The 17,186-nt window shown below is 34.5% G+C and overlaps 1 protein-coding gene across 1 annotated transcript in view; it reads left to right on the forward strand.

The window, feature by feature from the left end:
* Nucleotides 1-226: 226 nt before the first annotated feature.
* Nucleotides 227-17,186, forward strand: part of DNAH8 (dynein axonemal heavy chain 8) — a 335,302-nt gene continuing 318,342 nt past the window's right edge. Inside the window, 5 exon segments of the mRNA XM_033102419.1 lie at nucleotides 227-352; nucleotides 1,087-1,276; nucleotides 1,753-1,916; nucleotides 11,687-11,863; nucleotides 14,350-14,463. Coding sequence (XP_032958310.1) covers nucleotides 242-352; nucleotides 1,087-1,276; nucleotides 1,753-1,916; nucleotides 11,687-11,863; nucleotides 14,350-14,463 — 756 coding nt within the window. The 5' untranslated portion in view covers nucleotides 227-241.

A 17,186-nucleotide genomic window follows, 5' to 3' on the forward strand; every position in this document is an offset into this window, starting at 1 on the left:
GGGAAAGAAGCTAGAGTAGGCGGCAACTTAAGAATTCTAATTATTGACAAAAAATCAGACAAAAAAATTTTATTCCGCAATCATATCAAAATCTTCTTACAATAAAGTAAAGCAAGAAGCAAAAGTATAAGATGCACAGTAATTTATCACATCTGATCGTTTATGTGATCATATGCTAAATTCTTGACTTTTGTTTTCAGAATGTGGTCGAATTATTGCTGGAGCACCCAAAGGGGCAAAAATGATGAGATTATATATAGACAATGCAGCCCCGGAGAAACTAAAAGGACTGTGTATATTTTTTGTTCGCTGTCACAGTGATGCTGCTATAAATACTAAAAATATTCATGAAGTATGTTTACGTTTTTCCCCAGTATATAGTTAAATATTTTTTCCAGCTTCATTGAGATATAATTGACATAAGTTTAAGGTTTACGATGTGTTGGTTTAATACACTTATATATTTAGAAATGATTATTACCACAGCATTTGCTAACCTCCATCACCTCACATAATTATCATTTTTTTTTTGGCGATGACATTTGAGGTCTACTCTCTTAGCACCTTTCAACTATATAATCCAGTATTGTTAACTGTAATCACCATGCTGTACATTAGATCTCCCAAACTTACTCATCTTACAACAAAGTTTGAACCTTTCAACCAATGTTTGTTTCATCCCAAATTCTGCAGAGGGTTAGTTCCATTGCTCTTTTCCTGGACTGACACAGTTTTCCTGATCCCCTTTTCAGAGACAGGGCAGCTTTCAACTCAGAAATTTCTTTATGCAGGAGGCTCAGTTTCATTTCCCTCACATTGTGTAGGCTCTAGGCCATATCTCCTTCCCTACCTAGAAATTAAAGCACCAGAGCAAATGTTTATTTGATGAACAACCATGTGAATGGTTAAAATGGGGCAGAATATAAGTTTGTTGATTTTAGAACTCTAATATTCACAACCACTTAAGTTTTCCTAAGAGTTTATAAAATGTATTGTCTATGCTTACTGTAATGTAAAATAGGTTATGATTTTCAGTTCTTTAATGGGATTAGCATATAAAATAATATTTGAACACTGGCCTTTCAGGAAGTACTATTTACTGTCCTCGATGCATCAGAAGGACTCCTAATTGGGATTAGGGATATGCTGACAAAGATATTTTTGCCAGCTATCCTTGCAACAAATAATTGGGGTGCTTTAAACCAGTCCAAACAAGGAGAATCTGAAAAACATATTTTCGCTGAAACAATCAACAGATACCTTGCATTTTTAGATGGTAAGTATAAAATTTAATGTTTAATAAATTACTAAACATGAGCAAATTAACTATAAGATATGTTATTAAAAATAGGCATTACAGAAAAAATTTCCATCTTTAAAGAAGATGTTAAGGTATCAGACCGTTAGAACCTCTTTCCAGAGATCTTTGCAGGAGTAAGATATGTTTTCATTTTTGTTTTCCATTTTTACAGGAGGATTCTCTTCCTATATTATTTGTGATAAATTTCACCATATTTAAAAACATATACTTTATTATAAACTGTCTTTTAAATATGTCATATTATTACATATTGTTAAAACAATTTTATTAACAAATCATCAAATCACCATCAAATGATCAGTTAGAATTATATATATTTCTATAAAGTGTTAAATCCCTAACATTTTAGTAATTATAGCTTGAAACCGTACAGTGACATTTAACACATTGACATTAAACACTGCTTCTCAATATTATCTTTTCCCTTTTAGGTGCTAGAATAAGTATTGAGGGAACAGTTAAGTTAAAGAAGATAGACAACGTTGATTTTTCCAAACTGCATACCTTTGAAGAAGTGACACTTGCAGCTGGCAATTCAGAAACTGTTCGTCAGCTGGAGGATGCGCTGATGATATGGTACAAACAGATTGAACAGGTGAGCTAACTCACGTAATTTCATCAGATGTGAGTCATAGTTCTCATCTATTAATATGTCCTAGTCACTGCAATTTATCTCTAAAAGTAAAGGGAAGAGGAGTCTTCCAGATTCTCTTAAGAAACTCAGCCTATTCTTGACTCTGGTATAAAATCATTGTTTTCTATGTACCACTTAAAATCAGGTTTAAGATATTTAGCACCTTAAGGAAGAAATCGTAACTATATGGGTTGAGAATGAAATAATGAGGAATCAGGAATAGCAAGCATTTATCTCTAATACTTTATATATTGTTTATACTCTTCACGAAAGAGAGAGGAAAAGGACACAATGAAGAGACTATAGCTACAATGCTAGGCACTAAATAAATACTTCTTAGTTGATCAGTGAAAATGTCTGTGTTGACAAAGACGTTCAAACTAGTCTCATTCATATCAGTATTACTTTGGCCAAATAAATTTTTTTCTGGCAGTAACAAAAGCAATGATAGGAATGGGTTATATGTCAACATTCTGAGAGGTATCAACTTACATTGTAAGCACTGCCAAAAATCAGATAGTATGTAATTGCCCTAAACTGAAAGAGAACTCTAGGAGCCATCTCGTACTGTGTTTCCCCAAAAATAAGATGTAGCCAGATCATCAGCTCTAATGCATCTTTTGGAGCAATAATTAATATAAGATCTGGTATTAATGTATCATATCATATATCATACCCAGTCTTACATTATATTAAAATAAGACTGGGTCTTATATTAAGTTTTGCTCCAAAAGACACATTAGAGCTGATGGTCCGGCTAGGTCTTATTTTTGGGGAAACATGGTAGATCTCTAGTTCATGAGCACAGGACAATGGACTAGAAAAGAAACTCTTCAGTTAAGTGAGTACTAGGTGAGAAAAATCTTGACCAAATAAGAGAGGAATGTGTTTCCAATTTTACTTCGATTAGAACTATGTTGGAAGGAGGAAGGTGCAATTGGAGTGGAAAAATTGGAGGACTTTGGAAACTCCACCAGCCTAGAGTGCTGGCTACAGAATTTACGTCCAGGTGTCAAGAGGTAATTGCCCACCAGAGAACTCCTGCAGCCACCTACTGTGCCCCTGGAGAATGGCAAGTTGTAACCCATGTGGAAATCAAGCTCTGTCCTACACAATGACTGAGGAGATCCTCTCCAGTTATTATGATTAATAATATAGATCTTTCACAGAAATGAGCAAACAAGAAAATAGTTTGACACAGGAGATTTAGCAACTTGAAATAAAGAAATCAAGTTGGGTAATTGCAGCAAGTGGCCTCCAATTAAGCAGAATTCAATGCAGGAAATGGGAGAAGTCTTTAAAAAAATTACATTGAAAATAAACCTTGACCTTGACCTCTAGTCATACACAAAAATTAATTCAAGATGGATTATAGACATAATTATAAAAGCTAAAATGCAAAAAGAGACACATGAAACAACATGGATGAACCTCAAAAACATGTTGAGTAACAGAAGCCAGTCTTTAAAAAGTAATGTAAAAAACAAAACATAAATGAAGCAGAACATAACACAGGACTATATTAATATCTTCTTACGATACAAAATCCAGAAGCCATGAAAGAAAAAGACTGATAGATTTGGCTACATTAAAAAAATTAGTAACTTTTATATAGCAAAAACCATCATAAACAAAGTTAGAAGATAAATGGTCTTCTGGGAGAAAATATTATCCACATGTATAACAAAGAATTAGTATCCATAATACATAAAGAACTTCTATAAGTCATTAAGAAATGGGCAATTCAGAGAAAAATAGGTCAAGGATATGAATAGTGTTATTCAAGGAAAGTACATGCAGATGTTTGACCTGGGGAAAAAGGGGAAGTTTAGGAGTAACATGGTACTTTGAACTATTTCATGGGATTTCATGTGAAATGAAACTCGTACTGTATGGCCCTAGAAGGCAGAAGTAAGACCAGAGAGTGTGTGATGGTTATAAGGAGAGAGATGAAAATGGAATATGCTGCATCCCTAGAAGTATCCAGTTTGAGGCTGAATTACTATGAATCATGTTGTAACAGAAATCAAACATCAAAAGGGTTGTTTTGTTTAAATTTTTAAATTTAAAGTTAATTTTTAAGATCCATTTTCATTTTTTAATTTGGAGATTCAAATTATATAGACTTCCAGCCATTTAAAAAGTTTAAATTATGTCTAGTATTTGCTATTTAAGGAGGTGGAGAAGCTTATAATAAGATTAAGAAAGAATTCCATAAACCATTGGTTAAAACTTTTTTATTATTATTACTTTTTATTTTACAATTACAGTTGACATTCAGTATTTTATATTAATTTCAGGTGTACAGTATAGTGATTAGACATTTATATAATTTACGAAGTGATCCCTGATAAGTCAAGTTACCTACCTGGTACTATACATAGTTATTACAATAGTATTCACTATATTGTACTCTAGTCAATACTATTGTACTTTGCATCCCTGTGACTATTTTGTAACTACCAATTTGTACTTCTTAATCCCTTTACCCTTTTCACCCAACCCCCCTCCCATCTGGCAGCCATTAGTTTGTTCTCTGTATCTATGAGTCCATTTCTCTTGTTTGTTCATTTGTTTTTCAGATTACACATATAATTGAAATCATATGGTATTTGTCTTTCTCTGTCTGATTTATTTCACTTAGCGTAATACCCTTTAGGTCCAAATGGTAAGATTTCATTTATTTTTTTTATGACTAAGTAATATTCCAGTGTATACATGTGCCAAATCTTCTTTATCCAATCTGTGTATTTATCTGAAAAATAATCCAAAACACTAATTTGAAAAGACATATGCATGCCTATGTTCATTGCAGTATTATTACAATAGCCAAGATATGGAAGCAACCTAAGTGCCCCCAAATAGATGATTAGATAAACCAAATAGATGATTGGTGGTTAAAATGAAAAGTATTTCATGGATTAAAGATAGAACCTTCATAGCTTCAACTCTGGCCAGTCGATGGTGGAGTAGGTAAATGCTGTGCTTGCCTCCTCTCATGACCATATCAAAATTACAACTAAACTACAGAACAACCATCACTAAGAATCACCTGAAGTCTAGCTGAATAGAAGTTCTACCTCTAAGGATATACAGAAGAGATCACCTCAAGACTGATAGGAGGGGTGGAGATGCAGGACAGGCTGGTCTTATATCCGTGTGTAGAGGTTAAAAATCAGGAGGGATATCTTGGCTGTGGAGGTCCCTCCTAGAGGAGCAAGGGGTTCCAGACCCACACCAGACTCCCCAGCCCAGGGTTCCAGTGCTGGGGAGAGAAGTCCCTATAACTTCTGGCTGTGAAAACCAGTAGAGATTGTGGCTGGGTGAGATAGAGGGCTGCTGGAGTCCCAGGCAGTCCTCTTAAATGGCCCACATGTGGACTTACTGGCTGACAGACTCACTCACTCTGAGCTCCTGCCCCGGGGCAGTAACTCGAAAGGCGTCAGGGACGCGTAGGGAAGAACTAAGTTTTCTTTAGGGAAGAACTAAGTTTTCTGGCTTCTGGGTGAGGGCTGGAGGGGCAGCTTTCTCCCAGACAGAAGTGCTGGTAGAATCCATTCTTTCTTTGTTGAGCTCTTTCCCCTCCCAACTTACAGATGCAGGTGGCTGCCATATTTAAGTCTCCCTCAATCTGGCTATCACCATTCATTTGCCCTACTGTGGTGATTCCCTGAGACCCCGCCCCACCCAACTTGAGGGTCCACCCAAGCTGCTTCCAGTGGCTTTTCCGTAAAATAGCCTGTCATGCAGTGGGATTTCCTAAAATCTCTCAAAGGTTCAGAAAACTCAAACAAGCAGTGTCTGAGTTTGGTGTGTCTCGTACCTCTTGGTGAACAGCTCCAAGCTCAACACTAGCTGTGGCCAGCGTTGGTTTGTGGCTTGGCCTCTAGAGGCACCTCCAAGGCAGCACAGGTAGAAGACATCAGCAGATTGCTTTGTGGCTCATGCCAAGTGGCCCCAGGTATAGGGCTAGGCTGTGGCTGAACTTGACCTGTGGCAGGGCCTCTCCCAGGAGGCCTTGGGGCTAGCACACCTTGTAGTGTGCTTCAGACTGAGCCAGAGCATCACCCAGCTGCCTCCAAGGATGACACACCCAAAGGGCAGACTGGGCTGGCTCCAGAGACTGCTAAAGTGAATCCTGCTTCATATGGTCAGCCCCTGAACAACAGCACCTCTACTGTAGTCAGGGTCAGTCGTCACAACCAATCAGCCTAAGAGTCAGTCCCTCCTATTGACATGCAAATAGCAACCAAGGCTCAACTACAACAGGAGGACACACACAACCCACACAAGGGACACACCTGGAGCACCTGGCTCAGGTGATCAGAGAGCTGGGTCCCACAGAACATCTACTACATAAAGCCACTCTACTAAGACCAGGAGACATAGCAGCCCTACCTAATACATAGAAAAAAACATAGGGAGGCAGCCAGAATGGGGAGACAAACATATCCCAAGTGAAAGAACAGAACAAAGCTCCAGAGAAAGAACTAAACAAAATGAAGGTAAGTAATCTACCAGGCACAGAGTTCAAAAGCCTGGTTACAAGTATGCTCAATGATCTCAGGGAGAACTTTAACAAAGAGATAGTAAGCATTAAAAAGGACATAGAAACCATAAAAAAAAGAACCAGTCAGAAATGAAGAATACAATAACTGAAATGAATAATACAGTAAAACGAATCAACAGTAAATTAGGTGAAGGAGATCATTGAATCAGCGATTTAGAAGGTAATGTAACAGAAAACACCCAATCAGAACAGCAAAAAGAAAAAAGTGAAGATATTTTAAGGGGCCTCTGGGACAATATCAAGCATACCAACATTCGCATCATAGCACTATCAGAAGGAGAAGAAAGAGAACAAGGAATTGAAAACCTATTTGAAGAAATAATGACTAAAAACTTTCCAAACCTGTTGAAGGCAATAAATATACAAGCCCAGGAAGTGCAGAGAGTCCCTAAGAAAATGAACCCAAAGAGGCCCACACCAAGACATAATTAAATGCCAAAGGTTAATGACAATGAGAGAATCTTAAAAGCAGTAAGAGAAAAGCAGTTAGTTACCTACACAGGAGCTCTCATACGACTGCAGTTGATTTCTCAACAGACACTTTGCAGGCCAGAAGGGACTGGCATGAAATATTCAAAGTGATGAAAAGCAACGACATACAACCAAGATTGCTCTACCCTGCAAGGCTGTCATTTAGAATTGGACAGACACAGAGCTTCCCAGACATGAAAAGCTAAAGGGGTTCATCACCACCGTTCCAGAATTATAAGGAATCTTAGAGGGACTTCTTTAGGACAAAAAAAAAAAAAAAAGTAAAAAATATGAATAATAAGATGGCAATAACTACATACTATCAAAAATTACTTTAAATGTAAATGGGTTAAATACTCCAATCAAAGGATATAGGGTGGCTGAATGGATAAGAAAACGAGACCCTTACATATGCTGCCTACAAGAAACTCACTGCAGAAAGACACACACAGACTGAAAGTAAAGGGATTGGAAAAGATATTTCATGAAAATGGAAACAAAGAAACAAATAGCTGGGGTAGCAATTCTTATACCAGACAAAATAAACTTCAAAAAACCAAAGGGTATAAGAAGAGACAATGAAGGACCCAGTAATCCCACTTCTGTGTATTTATCCAAAGAAACCCCAAATGCTACTTGGAGGGGATGTGTGCATCCATATGTTCATTGCAGCATTTTTACAATGGCCAAGATGTGGAGGCAGCCTGGATGTCCATCACTGGATGAATGGATAAAAGAGGAGGTGATACAGACATGCTCTGCCATGGGAATGGGTTCTTCCCATCTGCGGTGTTGTGCTGAGTGGAGTATGTCAGACAGAGGAAGACAGATACAATGTGATTTTGCTTATATGTTGAATCTAAAGAACAAAATAAACAAAACTGAAACAAACTCATAGATACAAAGAATATTTTGATAGTTGCCAGATGGGAGGAGGGTTGTGGCGGGGTGGGAGAAAAAGGGAAATGGATTAACAAATTGGTTGTTATGAAATATTCATGGAGATGTAAGGTATAGCATAAAGAGTGTAATCAGTAATATTGTAATAACTATGGTGTCAGATGGCTACTAGATTTACAGGGTGATAGATGGGAGTTGTGGGTAGGGAGAAAAAGATGAAGGGATTAAGAAGTACAAATTGCTAGTTACAAAATAGTCATGGGGATATAAAGAAAAGCATAGGGAATATAGTCAATAATATGGTAATAGCTATGTATAGTGCCAGGTGGGTACTAGACTAGTCAGGGGAATCACTTCTTAAATTATATAAATTTCTAACCATTATGCTGTACACCTGAAATTAATATAAAATAATGTTGAATGTAAACTGTAATTCAGAAGGTTAAAAAGAGGAGAAAAGGGTAAAGGGAATAAGAGATTCAAATCTCCAGGTATAAAACAAATAAGTCATGGGGATGTAATGTACAGCATAGAGAATATGGTCAGTAATGTGACAGTGTGGTACGGTGTTAGATGGTTGCTGGACTTATGGTGATCACTTCTTTAGGTATATAAATGTTGAATAACTATGATGTACACCTGAAACTAATATAATATCATATGTTAGCGATATTTTAATAAAAATCTTTTAAAATAAAAAGTATTAAAAAATAAAAAATATATAGAAACACAAAACAAATGAACAAACAAAGCAAAACACACACGGACTCATAGATACAGAGAAGAAGCTGATGGTTACCAGAGGGAAGGAGTTGGGGGGGAAGTGAAACAGCTGAAGGGAAATAAAAGGTACAAACTTCCAGTAATAAAATAAATAAATCATGGAGATGTAATGTATAGCACAGGGAATCTAGTCAACAATATGATGACTTTGTACGGTGACAGAGGGTTATTAGACTTACCAGGGTGATCACATTATAAGATATATAAATGTCAAATCATTATGTTGTATTCCTGAAGCTAATATAATATTGTGTGTTAACTGTACATTAATAAAAATAAATAAATAATTTAAAAAATCAACCATGTATTTTACCTCATTCATATTCTTAAAAATTACATCACAGTTTATGAAAAATTATAAACATTAGAAAAGTACAAAACAATATTACACCTCTGTAACTGAGATTAAACAGATACTGTTTTCCATATTTGCTTCAGATTTTTTTATTTTCGCTAAAGCCTATAACCCTTTCCTTTCCCTCCCTTTCCCGATATTACCACTATCTTTTTTTAAAAATTTTATTTTTTACATTAGTTTCAGGTGTACAAAACAGCGTAATGTTTAGACATTTACACCCCTTACAAAGTGATAACCTCCCCCAAGTCTACTACCCTTCTGATATAATTTATTTGTATATATAATATAAAGCTTATAAATTTGCAAATGCAATGAAAGTGTAAAACTACTATCTTGATGTTATTTTCTCTTTCCATTCTCTTGAAAGTTGTGCATTTTCACTGTATTTCAAATTTATAAGCTTTATACTATGTATATAAATAAATTATATATGTATAGAAAATGTACTTGTGTTTAAAATCTTTCTGTAAATGGTATAATACCATTAAGTATCCTTTTACAGTTTTTATTTCTCATTTAATATTCTCTTTCATTCATGCTGGTACAAGGAAATTTAATTCACTCACTTAACATTTGTCTGGTATTCCTCTATGAAGAAATCAGTTTATTACATAGATGTTCAGACATCTAGGAGACATTTAAATTATGTCTTGTGTCTTGTTTAAAGAAATAGAGAAGTTTATTCATCCATTCCCTCAGAAAGATAGTTGATTCTATTTTTTTTGCTATTACAAGCAATAATAATACATATTTAATAAATATCAATATCTGTTCAAGTCTCCTATGCATGTGTTCATGAGTTTCCCAGTGGAATTGCTGAGAGCAATGGATCTTTTATTGGGTCTTGCAAAGCCCTCCAAATATTGGTTAAATTTTTTGACAGAAGCATATGAAAGTTCCCGTTTCTTCAAATCTTTCATTCCATTTGGGATTGTCAGATTTTTAATCATTGCCGGTATATTGGGTATGAAATTGTATCTCGATTTATTTTCCATTACCTTGAATAGAACTGAGATTGAGCATTTTAATGGCTGTGTAGGCTTCTTTGTTGAATTGCCTGTTCATATCATTTACCTACTTATATTTCAGATTGTTTCATGATATCTTACTGAATTGTTGGAGTTTAAATCATATTTTCTGATGTTAATCCTTTCTTGGCCCACGTTGTGTCTTGCATTTTCATTTGGTATCCCATCTTTAGTCATGTAGAAGTTTTACATTTTAACATAAATGTATTGGTTACAAATGGTGATCCCGCCTCAATTTAGCTACCTCCAGTGACTAGAAACTTTTGCTTTTTGTGTTTTATTTAGGAAACTAAAGTTAAGATATAGACAATTTCCAGCACCTCACAGCCCCCATCTTCCCAGTTTTGACTCCCTTTTCTTCCCCCAGTGTTAATCATTTTCTTAACAATTATGATGTTTAGTGCCATGCTTTTCTTTATAGTTTTACCCCCATCTCCTATATTTTCTTTAAATGTTTAACCATTTTGTTTTTAATATTAGGTTTTTAGTCGGTCTGGAATTATTTTTGTGTGTGGGTATAATGTGAGGTAGGAATCTAATTTTGTCTTTTTCGATACAGTTACCCAATTGCCCCAGAACTGTTTATTTAATAGTCCATTCTTTTCTAACAAATAAATACTATCACCTCTAACATACCAAGTTTTGGGAAACGTTTTTCTATCCCACTGGTCTACTTAATTATTCTTTTTACTCATACCATACTGCTTTAATTTCTGTAGCTTTTTACAGAATCAACATTTGGTATGTCAAGTCACTTTCTGTATTTTTCTTCAAAATTGCATTGATTATTTCTGGCTAATTGTTCTTCCAAACTGAGACTAGTTTGTCGAATATCATCAAAAACCCTGTTGAGATTTTGATTGAAATTTTATTGAATGTGTACATTAATTTACAAAAAAGTGCCTTTGATATATATATATATATATATACATATATATATATATATATCAATATATATTGATATATCTCCATTTACTTAGGTCTTCTTTTGTGTACTGAAACTAAATTTTCTAATTTTCTCCAAAAAGATCTTGCACATCTTTTGTTAATCTCTAGGTATCTTATCATTGCTATTATTTGTTATAGCAAATGCTATCTTTTTATAATTACATTTGTAGATTGTTAGATGGCTTGTAAAGAGATGCTACTGATATTTATGTATACATCCAGCAACCTTACTGAATTGTTCACTTTATTAATTGTAAAAGTTTGTCTTTAGATATTCTTGAATTTTTAAAATGTGGCCAACCATATCATCTGTGATTATTCCATCTTTGTTTTGTCATTTCCAATTCTTACTGGAATTCTTTTATTTACTTAGCTTGTTTGAGACCTCTATTACTAGGTTGAATAGAATGAGTGGTGATAGGGGCAAACTTGTCTTGTCCTTGGGTTTAAAGGGATATTTCCTAAAACTTTTATGTTTGTTGTAGATTTTGGTAGATAGGTACTATTTATAATGTTAAAGAAGTTCCCTTCTATTCTTAGTTTGCTAACAGCTTTTAATGTTATTCAGCATTAAATGTTATTTGTACTTCTAGCTTCCTTTGAAAAGATGAAAATAATGAGCTTTTAATGAAAAATTAACATTTCTATATTCTGTGAATTTTTTTGGTTGCAGGTACTTATAGAGAGTGAGCAAATGAGAAAAGAAGCTGACGACTCAGGTCCACTCACTGAATTAGAACACTGGAAACGCGTGTCAGCCAAATTCAATTATATCATTGAACAGATTAAAGGGCCAAGTTGTAAGGCTGTCATAAATGTGCTTAATGTTGCACACTCCAAACTGTTAAAGGTAAAAGGCCTTGTTTTTTGAAGTTTGGTATGCTTCAGAACAACCAACAGGAAAATCACCCTTCTTGAACTGCTTCTTGCTTCATGTACCGAAATCATGTATTTGAAAGTGTTAAACTTTGAATAAAGCTTTCTCATATATTACAATTATTTCCAGAAATGGGAAAAGAACTTGTATAGAAATGAAAATTTAGTTCTTAATATTTCGTGCACCAATTTTGACGATACCGCTGTGGAGTGATTACCATTTATTTTTAAATTGTTTTCGAAATTGTAAATCAATAGAAGCTCATTGAATTCAAGAACGACATTGAAATTCAAAAGCCAAAATGCCCTCTCATCATATATCCCATCCCCACTATTCTACCTCCTTTCTTAGAGGTCATGTTTATTAACAGTGTGGCTTGATTCTTTCCAGGTCCTTTTTTCTTTATTCTTCCTTTAAAAAAAAAAGTATGTGTGTATATATATATATACACACACACACACACACACACATATATATAAAAGTATATATACATATAAAGTATATAAAAGTATACATATGTATATACACACATTCATATATATATACGAATATATACATATATAATATTTATATTTTTAAGATGTTAAATTTTAAAAACATTTATTATACATATATAAAACAAGTAATGCATGAATACTTTATTTGGTAAAAGATTTAAATAGTACAGGTCAAACAAGTCTCTTTAGTTATCATACACTTTCCCACCCTGTAACTCCTGTTCCTAAATGATAAACACCTAGAGACAACCACAGCTCTTTATTTGTGTTTTTTAAAAATGCATCTTATGTAGCATTTATATGAGTACACTAAGTACATATGAAATTGCAGTTTTGTGTTTCTAATTTTTTTATTATATAAATAGTGTGATGCTATATTATTCTTCAACTTTCTTCCCCAATAGCATATCTTAGAGAGTTATGGCTGTTAGACTGAGCTGTGTAGTTTGCCAAAATGTTAATGTACCAGGTTTTATGTAATCATTTTCCTGTTTGTAGACAGATTGTTTTCTTTCTTTCAAAAGTCTTGAGATATAATTCACATACTATTTATTTCTGCCATTTAAAGTGTACAATTCAGTGGCTTTTAGTATATTCACAGAGTTGTGCAACCATCACCACAATCATTTTAGAATCTTTTCATCAGCTCAAAAAGAAACCTGGTACAGTTTAGCTGTCACCTCCTCTCTCTACTCATCTCCCTTTCCCTATCCCAGGCCTAAGTAAACAAGTCTACTTTTTATTTCTATGGATTTGCCTATTTTGGACATTTCATATAAATGGAGTCATGTAATATGTGGTCTTTTGTTACTGGCTTCTTTTACTTAGCACAGTGTTTTCAAGGTTTATCCATGTTGTAGCATGAAACAGTACTTCGTTCTTTTTCACAGCTAATAACATTCCACTGAATAGATAATATCCCATTTTGTTTATCAGTTTTATGGATATTTGGGTTTCCACTTTTTGGTTATTCTGAATGATGCTGCTATGAATATTCTTGTACAAGTTTTTGTGTGAAGATGGGTTGTGATTTTTCTGGGGTGTATACCTAGGAGTAGATTTTCTTGGTCAAATGCTAACTCTATATTTAACTTTTTGAGGAAATTCTTTCTTTTCTGTGTGTTCACAAACATTGCTGCAGTGAAAGCTTCTATACACATACATGCAAGTATTTCCTTAGGGTGTATACTCCAAAACTTTGTCAATACTTATTATTGGTTAATTTTTTTTTCCCGGTTGGGCATCTGGGAAATGGCTTGTTGTATTCTCCTTATTAATATGAAGTTGTTCGTCTTTAAAAGTTTATTGGCTATTTGCATGTCTTCTGTGAATTGGCTGTTTACATCTTTCCTCCATTTAAAAAAATGGTATTGATTCTCGTTAGTATTGATTCTATAAGTTCTTCATTTGTTACATATGTTGGATGATGCAGTCCACCATATTCCTCAGGCATCTGTACACATTCTTGCTGGACATGAAAAGTTCCCTCTGTTGATAGGTATATTTTCATGGAATAATGTTCTGTTTTAATAACTTGACCCATTCTTGAAGATCCAGAATAATGTAATGTCACAAATAGCTAACCTAAAAAAGTCACTCCAGGTAGAAGCAGATTCAGTTTAAGCCTACAGACAGGATGTTTAGCTTTAGTAAAACAATTCAAGGTGTTTGTAATAACTGTAAGTCTTAAATAATATTTAAAAAGATATGTAAATCATCTTTAAGTATCTACTATTTTATATATGTGAGATTAGGGAAGACAGCTTGCATTCCTTTTTTTTTTTTAAAGCATGTTTTTCTAGGGCCCATCACCATGTGGGGATCGAACCAGCAACCTTGTTAAGAGCACCGCACTTGAACCAACTGAGCTAACCAGCCGCCCCCAGCTTGCATTTCTTGACTAAACTTTAGTACACTGATATATTTCGATGTTTCATAGAATTCTTATACTTTTATTTTCAGAATTGGCGTGATTTGGATGCAAGAATCACAGACACAGCGAATGAATCAAAAGATAATGTCAGATATTTGTACACTCTAGAAAAAGTATGTCAACCTCTCTATAACTATGATCTCGTAAGTATGCTTTTAAAAGGGTAGTTTAAAAAATTACTGCATTTAAAAATAATATGTGTGTATTGGGAAAAACTTATACTACAGAAAAGTTATTTAAAAGACATATTTCCCTATTACATATCCGTAATGAATGAACACTTTGAATGAATTAAATATTTGTTATTTTAACCCACTTTTAAATATATAGCATCATAACTATGTGTTTGTTTGTTAAACAAGACAAATATATTAGTTTCTCACAAATGACATTCCATCACTTCTGTTGTATGTTATTCTTTAGAAGCAAGTCAGGAAGGTCAGTGCACACTCAGGGGAAGGGGATTATACAAGAGTGTAAATAACCATGAAGTAGACATCACTGGGGGCCATCTGAGAGGTGGCCTACCATGGTAGATATTTCCCACTTTACAGATTAGGAAACCAAGACGCATGATGAGATAGTGACTTTGCTAGCGTCACTCAGCTAATTGGTGATGCAGGACAGGATCCATTTCTAGTTTCTCACCTGCTTTTCTCATAATATTTCTATAGAGTTCCTTTAAAGAATATATTAGCAATTTCATTTGCTTTTATTTTTCTAAAGTGTATTTGTTTTTAATTCACAAATTATCTGGCATTTCATAACGTTTCATATGAAATATGAAAACTAAAGAAAACCCTCTATCCTTTCTTTAGACAGAGAGGGGAAGTCAAGGAACCTAGTATTTGTTGATAACTTAGGGCAGTTGGATTTTTAATGATGTCCACAGTCTTGAGAACGCTGGCCATCTGTTATAGGCATCTCCATATATTTTTATTCTGTATTCACAACAATCCTCATCTTGAAGATGAGGAAACTGAAACTTGAGTATTTCTACAACTATAAGTGATGAGACTGAATTTGAACCCAGCCCTCTTTGGCATTATGGATTGTATTTTTTCCCACTTTACTATGCTGCCTCTTCAAGGTATTCTCTAAATTAAAATTCTCTCAAAATAACTTATATTAGTGTCTGGTTCACATATTCAGCATTCTCCATTCTAATTTTTGAAGAGATAGTCATATCTTCCACATACCTGGCACCACTGGCCATACGGCATGGCTAAGCAACCTTTTTGGGGCAGGGTAAATGCTGGTTTCCTCCTAGAGGTAGGGAAAGGGGAAAAGTCTACGTCCCACATCGCTTCGATTTGGAGAAGAGGGATGTGTAGGGGCAGTTCCTACCCCTCCCAAGAGGGCGCTGGTAGCCAAGGAGTTTAATGTGAGTGGGAAGGGAAAAGTGTGGGGTCCAGAGTTCTGGGCAGGTGTGGTTCTTACTACCACGTGGGAAAACGTCATCCATCAGGAAGCACCGCGAGAGAGGATGGAAACACTTCTCAGAAACAGTCTTTTAATTGATTCCATAAAGAGATGATGTCCTTTAATTTATTTACAACTTATTGTTGTTCACAAAGAAGAATTCTGCCTTTCTTAAACCTCACTCTCTGTTCACTTCTACCCCTAGTACCAGCAACTGGACTTCTGTTGGGAATCTTTTTAAAATCTGTTTCACATAAGAACATTTTATATCACTTCTTAGATGTTTCTGTGTATATGACCATGAGTAAGAAAACCCAAATTATAGAGAAATAGAAAAATATGACTGTGGCTTGGCTCACTCTAGCTCAATGACTTGATTCCCCAGCTTTATAACGTGCAATTAAAATTTATGTCTAAGAAAAATTAGAATTATCACATGTCACAAGCATTTGGGGCTACTCACAAGGAGCAAATATTAAATACACATACACCTAAAGCCTACTCTAGAAGGACTGCTTATACGTAGCTCTTGTAAAAAGTAACAGATGAAGTGAATATAGCAAAATGCTAACATCTGTCAAATCTGGCGATGGGCGTAGGTAGTCATTAGACTGTTCTCTTCACTTTTCTATATATTTAAAGCTTTTCATCATAAAAAGTAAACTTGAAAGAAAGATACAGGGCTTTTTATTATCAAGAACTCTAAATTTTAAGGTATACTAATTTCAACTTCTTGGTTCAAAAGACTTGCTTAAATTCACATAATTTTCATACCTTTTAGTTCTGGTATTTTTTTCATCATAGTAATTTACAAAACTTTGTTCAGTTGTTCTAGCCACAGATGTACATTATTATTATTATTACTGCTACAGTTACTTTATTGTTACTGAGCTTTTTACATGCTCTGATGTAGGAACGTTTCAATTATCTTTAGAATTTAGAGAAGTACTAGTATTGAGTCATGTAATTGCTTCCCCCTCATACACCCACTATTTCTGTAGTTTCACAAATTCTTTTTTTTCTCTCATTTTCTTTATTCTTATGAAAAGCAAACAGTAATAGCTGTTTAGTTTGTAACTGCCATTTGAGCAGGAAAAGTGCAGAGGACCCATACTTCCATTTCTGGATAAATTTTATGAATTTTATGTTTAATGTTTCACTTTAGCATCCTGGTTTTACACTTTAGACATATCTACTATTACATATTTTACATATAAAATGTTTGAATACTGTGTATAGATAGATTAGAACTGTGCACTCAAGGAGCTACTATTATAAATAATGATGTTTAAAATTCAGATGAAGTGCCTTTTCCTGATGAAATCATTTGATGCTATCCCTGAGCCTTCTTCACTGGAGTTAGGGGTACTTTGTAAACTTGCCTTATTGAGGGTGGCAGGAACTCTTTCTGGACACATTTTTATTAGAATCTTTTGATAGCATA

The sequence above is a fragment of the Rhinolophus ferrumequinum genome, chromosome 3 (assembly GCF_004115265.2).
Source record: "Rhinolophus ferrumequinum isolate MPI-CBG mRhiFer1 chromosome 3, mRhiFer1_v1.p, whole genome shotgun sequence".
Classification (NCBI taxonomy): Eukaryota; Metazoa; Chordata; class Mammalia; order Chiroptera; family Rhinolophidae; genus Rhinolophus; species Rhinolophus ferrumequinum.